Source organism: Anabrus simplex, chromosome 6, assembly GCF_040414725.1.
Source record: "Anabrus simplex isolate iqAnaSimp1 chromosome 6, ASM4041472v1, whole genome shotgun sequence".
Classification (NCBI taxonomy): Eukaryota; Metazoa; Arthropoda; class Insecta; order Orthoptera; family Tettigoniidae; genus Anabrus; species Anabrus simplex.
The window spans coordinates 157,598,879-157,616,208 of record NC_090270.1 but is presented as its reverse complement, the minus strand read 5'-3'; the positions used below and the strand labels follow the sequence as shown (position 1 = coordinate 157,616,208).

The 17,330-nt window shown below is 39.9% G+C and overlaps 1 protein-coding gene across 3 annotated transcripts in view; it reads right to left on the bottom strand.

The window, feature by feature from the left end:
- The window catches only part of px (plexus), a 742,022-nt gene that overhangs the window by 613,918 nt on the left and 110,774 nt on the right, over nucleotides 1-17,330 (bottom strand). For all 3 annotated transcript variants that reach the window (XM_067150020.2, XM_067150021.2, XM_067150022.2), the window contains exon 5: nucleotides 4,953-5,403. In XM_067150020.2, the coding sequence (XP_067006121.2) occupies nucleotides 4,953-5,403 (451 nt within the window). The remainder of the gene's footprint in view (nucleotides 1-4,952; nucleotides 5,404-17,330) is intronic.

Below are 17,330 nucleotides of genomic sequence, written 5' to 3'. Positions count from 1 at the left end.
TCTTAAGAAAGCTCTTCCTTGCTTGTGCTAGTCTGCATTTTATGTCCTCCTTACTTCTGCCATCGTTAGTTATTTTACTACCCAAGTAACAATATTCATCTACTTCCTTTAAGACTTCATTTCCTAATCTAATATTTCCTGCATCACCTGCCTTCGTTCGACTGCACTCCATTACTTTTGTTTTGGACTTATTTATTTTCATCTTGTACTCCTTACCCAAGACTTCATCCATACCATTCAGCAACTTCTCGAGATCTTCTGCAGTCTCAGATAAAATAACAATATCATCGGCAAATCTCAAGGTTTTGATTTCCTCTCCTTGGACTGTGATTCCCTTTCCAAATTCCTCTCTGATTTCCTTTACTGCCTGATCTATGTAAACATTGAAAAGGAGAGGGGACAAACTGCAGCCTTGCCTCACTCCTTTCTGGATTGCTGCTTCTTTTTCAAAGCCCTCGATTCTTATCACTGCAGACTGATTTTTATACAGATTGTAGATAATTCTTCGTTCTCGGTATCTGATCCCTATCATCTTCAGAATCATAAATAGCTTGGTCCAATCAACATTATTGAATGCCTTTTCTAGATCTACGAATGCCATGTACGTGGACTTGTCCTTCTTGATTCGATCCTCTAAGATCAGACGTAAAGTCAGGATAGCTTCACGTGTTCCTACATTTCTTCTGAACCCAAATTGATCTTCTCCCAACTCAGCTTCAACTTGTTTTTCCATTCTTCTGTAAATAATACGTGTTAAAATTTTGCAGGCATGAGATACTAAACTAATGGTGCGGTAGTTTTCACACCTGTCAGCACCGGCTTTCTTGGGAATAGGTATAACAACATTCTGCTGAAAATCGGATGGGACTTCTCCTGTCTCATACATCTTGCAGACTAAATGAAATAACCTTGCCATGCTGGTTTCTCCTAAGGCAGTCAGTAATTCAGAGGGAATGTCATCAATTCCAGGTGCCTTGTTCCTGTTGAGGTCACTCACAGCTCGGTTAAACTCTGACCTCAAAATTGGGTCTCCCTTTTCATCAGCATCAACAGCCTCTTCATGTTCCAGAACCAAATTATCTACATCTTTACCTTGATACAACTGTTGGATATGCTCCTGCCATCTTTCTGCTTTGTCTTCTTTCCCTAGAAGTGGTTTTCCATCTGAGCTCTTAATATTCATACACCTAGATTTCCTTTCTCCAAAGGTTTCCTTGATTTTCCTGTATGCAGCATCTACCTTTCCCAGGACCATACAGCCTTCGACATCCTTGCATTTCTCCTTCAGCCATTCTTCTTTAACTGCCTTGCACTTTCTATCCACTTCATTCTTTAATCGCCTGTATTCTTTTCTCCCCTCTTCATTTCTAGCATTCTTGTATTTTCGTCGTTCATCAATCAGGTCTAGTATCTCCTGAGTTATCCACTGATTCTTAGTTGATCTTTTCTTCCTTCCTAACATTTCTTCAGCAGCCCTACTGACTTCATTTTTCATGACTCTCCACTCTTCCTCTATAGTGTTTCCTTCAGCCTTTTCATTTAGTCCTTGTGCAACATGTTCCTTGAAACAATCCCTCACATTCTTTTCTTTCAACTTGTCTAGATCCCATCTTTTTGCATTCTTTCCTTTCTTCAATTTCTTCAACTTCAGATGGCATTTCATGACCAACAAGTTGTGGTCAGAGTCCACGTCTGCTCCTGGGAAAGTTTTGCAATCCAACACCTGGTTTCTGAATCTCTGCCTAATCATAATGAAGTCTATTTGATACCTTCCAGTGTCTCCAGGTCTCGTCCACGTATACAGCCGTCGTTTGTGGTGTTTGAACCAAGTATTGGCAAGGACTAAATTATGATCAGTGCAGAATTCAACCAGACGACTTCCTCTTTCGTTCCTTCGTCCCAATCCAAATTCTCCTACTGTACTACCTTCTCTTCCTTGGCCTACCACTGCATTCCAGTCTCCCATCACAATTAGATTCTCGTCACCTTTTACATATTGTATTAAATCTTCTATCTCCTCATATATTCTTTCGATTTCTTCATCATCCGCTGAACTAGTAGGCATATAGACCTGCACTATTGTGGTGGGCATTGGTTTGGTGTCTATCTTGACGACAATAATTCTTTCACTATGCTGGTCGTAGTAGCTTACCCGCTGCCCTATTGTCTTATTCATTAAACCAACTCCTGCATTTCCTCGGTTTGATTTTGTGTTGATAATTCGGTAGTCGCCTGACCAAAAATCTTGTTCTTCCTGCCAACGTACTTCACTTATACCAACTACATCTAACTTTAGCCTATCCATTTCCCTTTTCAGATTCTCTAACCTACCACAACGATTCAAACTTCTAACATTCCATGCTCCGACTCGCAGAATGTCCGTATCCATCTTCCTGATGATCGCCCCCTCTCGTGTAGTCCCCACCCGGAGATCCGAATGGGGGACTAGTTTACCTCCGGAATATTTTACCCGGGAGGAAGCCATCATCAGTACATCATTCATACAGAGAGAGCTGCATGTCCTCGGGAGTTAGTTACGGCTGTAGTTTCCCGTTGCTTTCAGCCGTGTAGCAGTATCAACACAGCTAAACCATGTTGAGTATTATTACAAGGCCGTATCAGTCAATCATCCAGACTGCCGCCCTTGAAACTACCGAAAGGCTGCTACCGCCCTTTCGATGAACCATTCGTTAGTCTGGTCTCTCAACAGATACCCAGATATTATTATTAGTGTAAAATGACCCTCCATAGGCTGTATCTAATAATTAATTAATTAAATAAGTAAATAAATAAATAAATAAATAAATAAAACTCAATGTGTGTTATTATTTTATGAACTGAAAATTATTCTATTTTAAAGTGTTTTACTAAATGACAACATAAATGTAAATTTAGACACATAGAAAAACTATTTCTTTTTTAGATGTAGATAACGACTAAGTTCCAAGAGCAGAGCAGATTTAAATTTTAGCATATAATGGATAATTTAATAGGTTTTATTCATTTTATGATTTGAAATTTTCTATTTTAAATAATAATAAATGACATAGTAAGTAAGTAAAAGTTGAAACACAAAGAAATATTTTAACAATTTCAGGATGTAGATATAATTGTTCTGTTGATAACTATATTTGTACAAACGTATCAAGTCCAAAGATTTAGTTTTGATATTTTGGCACCACTGAAGAGAGTAGTTAGCTCTCGAAACATGTACGGTAATTAAGTATAATAAAAATATATAAAGTATTGACAAGGCGGGAAAGTGTTCTATAGAAATTAAATATAAGTCAATACGGACAGGATTAACCAACATGGTTAAAATAATCAATTCTGCTAACCACACGGAAAATGTGTGCACGACCACAGGAATTCTACACGGAATACAATATTCCATGGGAATCAAATGTAGTACTTTGTTGCAAAATAAGGCCAATAGATGTCAGAAGTATCCATAAACTTATGACGCTTATAAGCGGTTGACACAATCTGTAATAAACACATGAACTTGGATGACGCTTATAAGCAGTTTCCGCAACTTGGGAATAATTACCTTGACGCTTATACGCAGCTGACGCTTGGAAGGGGTTAATAGACAAGCTCCTGAAATTTTCGTCCTTGAGGTATCCCTACGAGTGCTCTATGAGTGTGCGAACTGTGACTTGCCATGCATCCACACTATGTTCTAATACCTGCCTCATGCATCTGGGCATGTCAGGCGTAACTTGCATAACAGCACTGATAATGAACCGTTTCAAATTGCTGATGTCTGATGACAGTGGGAGGAATATAAACCTTGTCCTTCACAAAGCCTCAAAGAAAAGTCACAAGGTATGAGGTCAGTCGAGTGGCAAGGCCACACGAAAAGTGTATAGTCATTTCCCAAGTGCGACCAATTCAGCGTTTTGGGAGTAGCATATTCAGGTATGCTCGCATCTGGCTATCAAAATGTGGTGGGGCTTCAACTTCCTGAAAAATGAAAACTTGTGGTCTTCCTGAATTTGTGAAATGAGCCATTGGAGCAGCATATCGAGATAAGTGGAGGCCACGACCGTGTTCTTGAAAAAAAGAAGAGGCTGTAAACTTTATGCCAAGACTCTGTACAAAATGTGTTTATTTTTGGCAAGTCATGCATGTGTTCAACAATAGCATGTGATGGCTCCTACTGCATACGTGGACATATGACAGATGGAAAGTTGCCTCGTCACTAAAAATGAGAACATTAGTGAACCTGTCCTCATCCTCATCCATGAGATCTAGGAAAGCACAACAAAATTCTTTATGGTGCACATAGTAGTTCTGGATGAGGGCTTGCTGAGGTTGATATTTATACAGTTTTGCTTGCAGACCATTTTGAAGAATTCTCCACATGGTCAACTGAGACATGCATAGCTCTCTAATGGCCATACTGGTTGACTTCTGTGGGCTCCATTGATACATTTTCCTCAGCTGCTCCACAGTCACCACCAAATGCCACTGCTCTTCCCCTTACAGAACCATTCAATACTCTCAAACGTCCTAACCCACTTGTAAATCATTAAACTTTCAACAGAAATTGCACAGCGCTAACATAACTGAATTTCTCCTAACCCACTTATAAATCATTAAACTTCCAACAGAAATTGCACTGCGCTAACATAACTGAATTTGTTTGAACAAATTCTGTCGTAGCAAATGCCTTCTCTATAGCTCATCAGGTTGAGAACTAACGCTATCTGCAGTGGCGGCGAGCAGACATTAATTCATGGGACATCTAAAAAAACTGAGTGTTTCTCTATTAACTGCTATTTGTTGTATTGCTTTACGATGAAAAATGAACACAGGCTAAATATTTGAAAGTGTTACCTTCTTTATAACTAATCCTGCACATTACTGGTCTTCAATTATAACTAATTCTACATGCATCATTCACTAATAGTCTATTTGCCATCTGCATTAGCATGAATAATACTCACCTTCACAGGAAGAGCCCGCACACGTTTCCTGTAAGTAGTGATACCACACACGTAACAACAATAGTCGTGTGTATTATATTCACGTCTATCTGCAGGCACATTGCCCTGTTGTTCCATGCGCCGCCACTGTGCCAGCATTGAATGATAACAGAAAGTGCACACTAGTGCTGATCCATCCTCTCTCAACTGCTCTGCGTTTGGAGGAGAAATGTGACGCAAAAGGACAGGAAAGTATGGTGCGTTACGACCTTGCGGGCGACCGTAGAGAACCCGTGCCAAGGTCAGGTCTGAGTGCAAGCCGCACAAGAAGCAGTATATGGAACTGCTAGCAGTAGGAGCAGCACTGATTGAGGAGCGATCAGATGTAGTTGGAGTAACTGGGGCAGGATGATGTTGAGGGGAATCTCCATTCCAACAAGGACCTGTGATGCTGGGACTTGGTACATCATATCTGAAATTATGAACAGCTACATCAATATATTTTTAAAAAAATTAAAATTACTATATTACAGAAAAACAAGAAGTGCAGTCCATCAGCATACTTAAAATTAATTAATTAAATACAGGAAAAATATGGAGAGCAGATACTTACCATGTAAGAATGTGGGGATAGAGTACACATAAATAAAGACATGGGTCCAAAGTTTTCAGCTGCAGCTTTATTCTGTGAAGGATAGAATAATAAATGTAATGGTCTTTTTTGGCAAGTGTATGTTGTGTTAGGTAAGGGAAGTGGGGAGACAGACAGACAAAAAGCAGAATGAGAAAAAAAAAAAAAGTAGTAGTTATCTAATGTTAAGGTCAGATGCTTCCCATATCCTGAATACCTAGTTAATGTCCAACTTCAAATTTCTTATGGGTGAGAGGGTGAGAAGTTGGAGGTAAATGTTTGAGGACCTGAACTGTGAAGCAATCATTAAACGTGGTTTATAGTGCCAAGTGTGAATGGGGACAGGAAGATCCATGTTATGGATTTTTCAGGTGTACTAATATGGTGGCCACATATCTGTTTGGCTAATGTGTTGGGCAGTTAAGCCAGTGTAGAAAGTTGAGCAGAGCCTGCCATGAAGCCGGTAGAAGTCCTGTCATGACGACCTTGTATGGAGTAAGACTTAATGGTGATGCCACTGATGAAAGTGGTACTAGGTATATATAAACAGCAGGTCGTCTTCCCCCCCCCCCCTTTTTCTTTGCAAGTTGCTTTACGTCGCACCGACACAGATAGGTCTTATGGCGGCGATGGGATGGGAAAGGGCTGGGAGTGGAAAAGAAGCGGCCGTGGCCTTAATAAAGGTACACTTGCCTGGAGTGAAAATGGGAAAGCAAAGAAAACCATCTTAAGGGCTGCCGACAGGGGAACCCACTATCCCCCGAATACAAGCTCACAGCTGCATGCCCTTAACAGCACAGCCAACTCACTTAGTAAATGGCAGGTCTTACAGTGGCTGTGTTCACAGGGAAAAGAGCCAGATGGGGGTGGAGGTTAGTATTGTTCATAGCGAGAGAATGTTTTTGAGGTTAGGTGGGTGTCGGAATGTGACTGTGGTTATTTTTGGAAGACCACGGGTATAGGATGAGGTTGAGGTACGATTGAATGCTTGTTTTAAAATGCAAATGATTTTGTGTACACCAGGATGATACCTTATTATGAAGAAGTATGGGGACAGAATTCCTGACTTGTGAGATCTGGTGCTCAGCCAATTGGATAGGGTAACCGCCTAGGAATAAAGACCTTCCACAGGTTGTAAGAGGCACAGGCTTTTCAGACTGAACAAGTCTGTTTGTTCCAGATGGCAAGGCTGAATGGTAGACGTCATTTTGTGTGATATGGATGAAAATCATTGCAATGAAGATAGATGGTTGGTGGATTTAATGTGTACAGATGTGTTGATTCTGCCATCCTGGAGGTGGATATCAATCAAGAGAGATGGGCGGAAAATCTGCCAAGTACACGGCCACTATAATTAGAGTTGTAGTGGTGCAGGAATGAGTCAACTCCATGGTGCCACAGGAGAAAGACATCTGCCTTCTTGTAAGTGTAACCTATCCAGGCATTTTTACACAATAAGCTGCTACTCTCCATTTACTTCATAATTTGATATATATATATTGCTCCTGCAAGCTTTCTTAACTGAAATTTTACATACAATTAATCTTAAGATCACATATCTGCCTCTATGACATCTATATAGATATATGTAACATATTGTACATTGTTAAGCAACGAGCTAGATAAAGACTATAGATGGCTAACTTGCCTGCTATAGCACTCTGGGTAGTGTCAAGGAGAAATAAGGACACTATAGTTTAAGCGCCATCCACAGTTTCATCCACTTACTCTTAGTAGATCATATCAAATAAATGAACTGCATAAATTATACTGTCTGCGTGCGTGCAGCATACAATTGCACAAACCGTAGGAAACAAACAAAAACAAAGCCTGTATCAATATTTCAATTTTGTTTTAGTAAAGTAAACAGTTATTGGTGATTAGCAGAATTATGTTGCCTGTGCTTGTAACACAATCCAACATGTGAACAGCAGGCCTACTTTTCTTTTCTTGTACGAACTGACTAAGCAGCGATATGTATAAACAATATACTGTCTGGCTGAGTGCCTCAGACGGTAGAGCACTGGATTTCTGAGCCCAAGTTAGCAGATTCGATCCTCACTGGTCTAATGGTAATTGAAGGTGCTGAAATATATCAGCCTTGTGTAGTAGATTTACCAACCCACAAACAAACTCTTACAGGACAAAATTCCAGCATCTCAGTGTCTCCAAAAACCATACAAAGTAGTTGGTAGGGCGAAAAACCAACATTATTTACTATTTAAATGTTGTTGTACAGAGCACAGTTCCCCAGCATCTTGAAAACAACTATTACAGTGAACAACGATAACAGGACACACATGCTGTGCAGCGCCACACCTACAATGTTTTGAATTTCCTAGTCACCTCATCTCCACTGCCAATGATACGGGGTAATATGAGGACTTTCAGTCCTACGTCACCACTGCTACCGAGAGAGTTGGCTACGTAGTTCATGGCATATAGTTCTTACCTTGCATTCCGGATGTAGTGCGTCTGAATCCCATCGCCGACAGGCCTGATAAGACGGTTTTCCATGGTCCCCACATTCACATCAGGCAAATGCTAGGACTGCTGTATCTTAATTAAGGCTACTGCAACTTCCTTCGCAGTCCTAGCCTTGCCCTATCCCATCGTAGCGTAAAGACGTGTCTGAGTGGGTGCGACATAAGGCAAATATAAAGAACCCGCATTACCAGAAACTTTCTCCAAAATATGGAGGTGAATTATTCAGGTAAGTACAAGATTTAAGATCTTTCACACAAGAAGTATATTATACAGGTGTATCAGAACTATACTGACAAATAAACGAGGGATGCTCTGTGTTATGTTAAGAATGATGCAATAGGATTGACAGAGAAAAATTTTTTCAAGAAAATGTGGTTACTTTGTTACTTCCGAGCGCGTGATTCAAATTGACAAACTTGCCGTATTTGCTATGCCAGAGAGCTGTCTGTTCCTGTGCGTCAGAGGAGGCAACGGAAGGAAGGGGAAGTGGGAGACAGAGGTAATGCTCGGTGCGAATGCATAAGTTGATGAGGCTTGTTGTTTAAAGGGGCCCTAACATCCAGGTCATCGGCCCCTGATGGTACGAAATGAGACAAAACACAATGACTATTTAAAAGTACAAAATTTGTCCACTAACCAGAATTCAAAACGTGATGATGAAGAATGAATGGATGAATATGAATTTAAAACAATCAGTGGATCCGACCTGCAATGCCTCACCTTCCCAGAAACTATATGACTGACCAAGGGACTGCTTCCCAAACACAATCCTGAATCGATAATGCTTGTTGTCTAAAGGGGTTCATTATCCAGGACAGCGGTCCCTTATAATGGCACTTATCGCTAGTAAAGTAGAACCATAGTATTTCTCAAGTTGCGGTACTAATCAAAGGTAGCGCAAACTCACAGTATTCAAAACATTATGGTACTACTCACAAGTATTGTACGTCATACAGGTAACGCAGACCTACGGTGTTTCTCACATAATGGCGCTACTTGTAGGCAATGCAAACCCATGGTGTTCCTCACATAGTGGTACTAATCACAAGCAACGCCCAGACCTGTGGTGTTTTTCTTTTTTTTTTTTGCTATTTGCTTTACGTCGCACCGACACACATAGGTCTTATGGCGACGATGGAACAGGAGAGGGCTAGGAGTGGGAAAGAAGCGGCCGTGGCCTTAACTAAGGTACAGCCGTAGCATTTGCCTGGTGTGAAAATGGGAAACCACGGAAAACAATCTTCAGGGCTGCCGACAGTGGGGCTCGAACCCACTATCTCCCGATTACTGGATACTGGCCGCACTTAAGCAACTGCAGCTATCGAGCTCGGTGTGTGGTGTTTCTCACATAATGGTAATGAAATGGTGTATGGCTTTTAGTGCCAGGAGTGTTCGAAGATATGTTCAGCTCGCCAGGTGCAAGTCTTTCGATTTGACTCCCGTAGGCAACCTGCACGTCGTGATGGGATGAAATGATGAAGACGACACATACTTTAGCCATGGAGCCAGACTCACATTATGGTACAAATCACAGGCAACATAAGCCTGTGATGTTCCGCATATAGTGGTACTAATCACAGGTACTGGAAACCCACAGTGAACCATTTTCTGCTGCTACTAATCACAAACCTATTGTGTACCTAATATAGTGGTACTACTCGCAAGTAAAGGCGACCCATGGCTTTCCCCGCGTGATGGTACTGATCACAAGTAGTTTCATAGTTCTAATTCAATCATCCCTTGGTTGCCCCTTTTAGTCGCCTCTTACGACAGGCAGGGGATACCGTGGGTGTATTCCTTGTCTGCGTCCCCAACCCACCAGGAGGTGAATGCATAAGTTTCTTGTTCATTTCACATATTCGCTTCCCAGCCACAGTAGACAGAGTACAGTTTGTTCTGCACAAATTGACAAATATGCGAATCCCATAGAAGGAGAAGATGAACTTGTACCAAGAAAATAGGCAGCTTTCCAGGTTGTTCATGACACATCTGGCCGTATTGTTTTCTTCGTTCAGTATTTCATTCCATTTATATTGAGAGTGAAGGAATGCACAATCATGGCGTGGCAGTACTGAATCGTCGAGCATGTTAAATAATAAAGAACGTTACTGCGACCAACAAATGAGAGGAGAAACGATCTGGTGCTTTCCTTGACCGACAAGTGTGTCTTAATTACAATGTATTCTTGTACTGTGTGTGCAGTTACAGCCATTTAATAAACGAACTGTGAAGATTGCCTGTAAGAGGCAAGGAAAATGCTGTGCAAGTTGAACGAAGAAACTTTTGTATATGCACGGAACATTATCACTGTCTCCATCATAAACCCCATTTACCCTCCCACCCCTTCTCTTCCCTGAATCACGGCAGCAGCTTGTGCACTGGCATAACAGATACGGCACCCGCAAATAAAAACTTTGTCCGCCAATCCGATTGCACCATCATTCTTAACATATCACGAAGAGCATACCTAATTTTTTTGCAGGTATATTTCTGATACATCCTGTATATGTATGGGGCTAGGCATTGTGCTGGTTGTTGTATTTTGAGACAAAGGGAACCACTAAACACTAAGGTTATTCTATGACTCAAGATTGAAAGTTTGATGTCTGTAAGGTAAGAGGCAGTGGACACTTGGATTGCACTAGCTATATCTGCAAACCAAGGATGTGCCCGAGCCTACAGGTATAAAAGGAGGAATGTGTAATCTGAAAGTCTCTTATGATATTGCAACGGTGAACGAGTGTGGTTGTAACGTTATTACACAGTATATTTTCCTTTGTGAAACAGTGCAGGTAAATGAGAGATGGTGATTATTTCTGAAAGCTGTTAATGTCTGAATCAATATTGTTTTTAAAGCATCTTAACATAACTTGTTTTCCAGTCTGTCGAAATATGCAGAGTAACACTTAGAACATAACATACCTGTAAAATATGAATAATTATAAGCAGAATTATATATTTCATTCTACAAGAACATCCCCAGATTTTATCAAATCACTTAACCATATGTATGTACAGTATTGTTTATGTTGTGTAAACTTGTCAATGATTGTGAATTGGTGATATTATGAACAGGTGGGGTAAATAAAATGTAGAAGTCTGTTACTGAAATATTGTAACTTTGAGGAAGTTTCTGTACTTATCTTAAATCAGTTTTTATGTCCATTACCTTTGGCAATAACTACTGGTCTGATTCCAGGTCTCTTGCTTTGGTGTGGCTAGCCAACATAATTGTCTGCAGGTGTTTGAGGGAAAGGCAGAAGGGTAAGTGCTTTGTGGCTGGAGGTGATTTGTCCTGAAGTGTATTAGAATGAATACATGATAATGACTTTGGAAGAAATATATACACGGTAAAGAATTGAAGTACCTTGTATGACTATTGCGATAAAATAGTAATATACATAACAGACCCAAGTGGGAGGTGCTACCTAAATTCATAAAATTTTATACAAATAAGTATAATTATTACAGACATACTTTGCGCCAGAGTAAACTCAAGTAGCATTCTTTACTAGCTGATGAAAAACAGTGTGAAATGTTGTTTTACCACACTGTGAATTAGAGTAGCATGAAGACAGGTAATATGGACAGCAGGCAATGGTATGATAAATGGGTTTAAAAGTCAGGTTGTGAGTTTCACTAATAGGAAAAGTCCTATCAGTTTAAATTCCAGCATCGATGGGGTGAAAGTTCCTTATGGGGATCTTTAACACTAGAACGGTCGAACATTCCTCATACCTATAAAGGCCGCCGGCGGTCATCTTGACCGCTGCCGCTTACTGACATATGCCTAGGATCCAGGATTTGGGAAACATGCGAATGTTCAATAATTTATTTTAAAACAACAGTTAACCATTGGGATGTATTGTATACAGATCAATCCATTGTTAAATATTCATAATTGTTCATATTCGCTCACTTCTAATAGGTAACAATGAAATACTTTGGCGGACTTGCAATTGAATGCCTTTGTGAAAACTTATGATAAAAATAACAGTCTCTATTTGTTTACAAACCTATTTAGGCACTTAAGCAATTTATGCAAGTTATTACCTTACACGAATATTTTCCACAGACCTACTTTGTTGCACGAAGAACATGTGTCAGAGGTTTTGTTCTGTTTACAATTGGAGTTCACTTGACATTGTCGTCGCTTACGACTGGCATATTGAACCTGAATCTGAGGCAAAGGCTGAAGTGTAGGGAGTTCAATCAACCGGGATCTTGTCTTCACAAAATCAGATCTTAGTTCTTGTATTACTTCAAAAATATAATTTTGTCGAGAGATTCTCTGTCCCGTAAATTCCTTGTAGACTATCCATGAATTTATTGCTGCTAGATCTAATATGTTGTAAAATAAATGTGTACCTTCGGCTTCCAGCTCTAGTGGTGTATTTACGCGCCATTTGATCAGCTACATCCACACCATACTTAGTTCCGTTATAAAATTCAGTAGTACTAGGGAGCTTCTTGTTATCTTCACTGACTTGAATGCTTGCGTGTAGAGTGATTAGCAGAAGCACATTCTTCTTCACTTTTCCTTGATATACTGTGAGAGTAGTGTGACAGTACGACAGTCTTGTACAGATTCATACGTAGTGCTTTGATTGACACCGGGATTTCCTTCCCACTTGACTGATTGTTCGAACAATACTAGTTTTCTTCTCTTTCAGTCTCTCAGCCAACTTCACCGATGTAAAGAAGTTATCAGTGGTCACGTTATGTCCTTTCATGAGATGTGGGCCCATAAGTTCGATTGATTGTTCCAACAATGCTAGGTTTCTTCTCTTTCAGTCTCTCAGCCAACTTTACCGATGTAAAGAAGTTATCAGTGGTCACACGTTACGTCCTTTCATGAGGTATGGGTCCGTAAGTTTCATGACAATATTTTCAGGCAGTGACTCATTGCCAGGTCGCATTTCTTCTTTCCCAAGATAAGGAAACCTATTGCACACATAGTCAGAATCAATGTCTACCGGTAGCCAGAATTTTATGCCAAATTTTTCTGGCTTGTTGGCCATGTATTGCGTGAACCTGCACCGACCTTTGCTGGGGAAGAGTTGTTCATCAGCTCTGACATTTGCTCCTGATTTATAGCACGCATAACAATTCTCAATAAATCTATTCCAAATAGCCGACGCCAAAGAAAATTTATCTGTCTGCAAACGTGTGGATCTAGTTTATGGAGATCAAAGCGCAAATACTTTAGAATTTCTTTTAACCTGTTTCTTGCCATAGTGTTAGTGAAAACAGGGGGACCTCATAAATAAGAAGACATATGATCTACGGCTAGACTAGTATGTTTATAAGCACCACGGGCGTATAACAAAGCAATGAAAGCACCTAATACTTCCAAAGAAATAGACCAATTATTATCCATTGTCTGTCTACGAGCTTAGGTCTCTGTGCACATCTTTATATGCTTCAACATGGATGCGTCAATGAATAAACTCCAGGCACTAACCTTTCTATTAGTCTCTACAATACTTAGCGTGAGAAGTAGGCCCTGCTGCCTCTTTCAGTACATTCTGAGCAGCCATCCTTCCAGAGGGGTTCCCACTACTGTCGATGACAGTCCAAATAGTTGTTCCATCCTTACCACTTAACTGATCCCCTGGTGCAAATGAAGAAGACTTCACCAATTCATGACCTCTCCTACCCCACCTCGCCCCCTTCCTCTTCGAACAGGTTGCCCGCTGCTAAGAGATCGTCCTCTGCTGCAAGATTGATCACGGCTGGTTGAAGGAGTAACTGCGTCTGTCATAGGTGCAAAATCCACTGTGTGCATATTTTCATCAGCCGAATCACCATCACTATCCGACATATTATCACACTGTTGAGGTATAAAATCCTCATCATCACTCATTGCGTCTATATCTGATAATGTATCTTCGTCACCTGATTAGTCTTCTCCTAGCTTTTCATGTTCTGATAATAATTGAACAGGAGTAAGTTTTTGCCGCCGAGCCATTATTACGCACTATACGACACAAGGGACAGGCACTAACTTGTCCACTCGCAACCACTGCTAGGGGCATAATATTTAGTTGCATCATATGCCCCTATAGCACCACTTGTAAATATATCACAGGAAGCAAGCAGTGAGCAGAATAGAGCTCTCCGTATCAAGGAAGTGAAGCGGTCAAAATGACCGCTTATGGCCTTCCTAGGTATAAGGGACAATATCGGTGTTCCCTTATCATCTACGGATGTAATTTTCGGCGTGAATGTACATAACCCTAAAAGATTAAAAGTCACAAAAGCACAACCTCGTGCGTAAAAAATTACGAGCGTGGAAATACTTTGAAATTCGCTAACGATCAAAATGACCGCTCTGGCCGTTCTAGTGTTAAGTACCTAAATGTTAATACAGTAGAAGTCCGCTACAGCGAGTACGGCATATAACGAGAACCCTGTCATAACGGTTTTCGTCTGCCCCTTCGAAATTCCTACATTAAACTCTGTATTATTCTTAGGTTACAGCGAGAGTCCTATCACAGACACATCCATTATTACGAGCGATTAAGCGCGCGCGATTTTTTCATTACTGATATTTATGCACCCCGGCGATTACATTGCGTGCGAAAGATCACTCTCGGTATTAATTCTTCACTATTTCCACTAGCAAGCTCGCTCGCTCTCTCTCATCGACATTCGAAGGTGATTATTATTTATAAGTTTCATATTCCGTATTGATTGGATTCAATGTAATAGACAAGAAAAATGTTCCACCGATCAATACATTTATTGTGAATGAATTATTGCCCTAGTACCGGTTTCGGCCTATCTTGGCCATCATCAGCTAGCACACAAATTTACAGTCATTAGACAAAATTACAAAGATGTTACGTTAGCCCTTTCAGACCTGAAAGAAAACTGGAGGTGTGAATTTTTTTTTTTGTACGTCAAGAACTGACTAAAATGCTGCTCAATACACATATTAATAGTTTATTTTACAAAATAAAAACTAACATCCTAAAAACAGGACCCACACAATTGTGCGTATCAAAATTCAAAACCTCGTATCACGTACGATGGTGTAGCTTCAAAATTTACGTTCACTAACCAATGTACACACTTCATTGAATATATTCCGGTATTCAGTAAAGCTTCTAGATTAATATAAACGCAGTAAATAAATACTTACTTTCGGCACTACTGCTTCCTGCCATCTCGCCGATCAACTGTGCTTTTTAAACTCTTCTTCCTTCGCCCTGGCGGTCAAGCGCATACTAAAATCAATTGAAATACATGCCACGTGTCCTGCACAATCACTGCAGTCCAGTGTAGCGCCGAAAAAACATCAAATACGGTCAGGGAGAACTAAAATACGAACCCGCACAATTGTGCGTACTCGGTCTGAAAGGGTTAGAGCATCCGGATGTCTAATGAAAAATGGAAGTAAAATATATTGCGGTATGTTGCGTTAAAATATCTCTGATTAAAAGTGGTGATGGTTATAATAAACTAAAACCTATTGATTGAGCATGGACATGAGTACATAAACACATTAAAATATACATGCCACATCATAAGACACTAAAAAATATAGCACATTAAACACATTAAAACATGGTATATTTTAAAAACATCTATTAAAATTTGAGTTCATGTTGCGTTGCATTCATTCTTCAATCCTCTTGTAGTTCTTGTGTTGATTAAGTTGTATTAGGTGAATATCGAGAATGTTCTATGGCTGATATACTTTGTATTGGTATGTTATAAGAACTCTTGTCATTAAAATTTGAAAATTGAGTACTGTGCAGTTCAACTGTTGATGTAGTCAGGTAAGATTTATATATACAGCAATATATGGAGCAACAACAATAACACCATATAACGTGCATAGACGAGAGAGGTGTCACCTCCAACTGCTCTAAAATTAAACCCTATCTTGCTGTATATATAAATCTTACCTGACTACATCAACAGTTGAACTGCACAGTACTCAATTTTCAAATTTTAATGACAAGAGTTCTTATAACATACCAATACAAAGTATATCAGCCATAGAACATTCTCGATATTCACCTAATACAACTTAATCAACACAAGAACTACAAGAGGATTGAAGAATGAATGCAACGCAACATGAACTCAAATTTTAATAGACGTTTGTAAAATACACCATGTTTTAATGTGTTTAATGTGCTATATTTTTTAGTGTCTCATGATGTGGCATATATATTTTAATGTGTTTATGTACTCATGTCCATCCTCAATCAATAGGTTTTAGTTTATTATAACCATCACCACTTTTAATCAGAGATATTTTAACGCAACATACCGCAATATATTTTACTTCCATTTTTCATTAGACATCCGGATGCTCTAACGTAACATCTTTGTAATTTTGTCTAATGACTGTAAATTTGTGTGCTAGCTGATGATGGCCAAGATAGGCCGAAACCGGTACTAGAGCAATAATTCATTCACAATAAATGTATTGATCGCTGGAACATTTTTCTTGTCTATTACATTCGAAGGTGATGTCGGAGTCGATAATATTTACGTAGGTATAATTTGAGATTCCTATATACATTCAATCTTGTCTTGATGAGACAGTCTGTTCAAACGAGAGAATGTTCTTGATAGTCGAAAACTATCAGTCATGTATAATAACAAGTGGAACTTGTAGAGAGAGTTCGTATTAGCAGAATGCTAACAGGAGGTGTATAACTTGTAAGGAACTTGCATCTAATGTTCATATATAGCAGAATGCTATTATTGGAGTCGGAGCACTGTAGGGGACTTGAGTGAGTAGCAGAATGCTTGGATGGGTGCTCGACGTGGCTACGGGATGCAGGATGAGTGAGGCAATGTCCAAAGGTAAAACCTCACGGCCAGGAATCAGTCCACCTATTCAGAACACATTTTTGAGAGGGTGCCTCCGTGTCTGACTTGCGGTGTAATCTGGTCGTTGGACACTGTATGAGTCCTGGAGAGGCGAGAAACGTTGCTCCTTTCATAGTGCTGGCTGACGTCATCGGCGATCACGTCAGATTCAGTAGAAGTGCGGTTAAGTTACGATAAGTGATGTTTAAATAAGAAAACTGAAACATTTGCCACAAAATGCAATCGATCATTTTCGGTACGATATAGTTTTCTTGCTATGTGCATTTGCGAGCTCTCTCGTCAACATTCAAAGGCGGTGTTGGAGTCTATTAGTAATAACTAGGGCCCAGATGTTGATGACATGTCATTTCTTTATTGAGCTGTCTAAAACAATGCTGACGTACACATAGAAACTCTGGTCAGGCCACCCAGTCTTCAAAAATGTA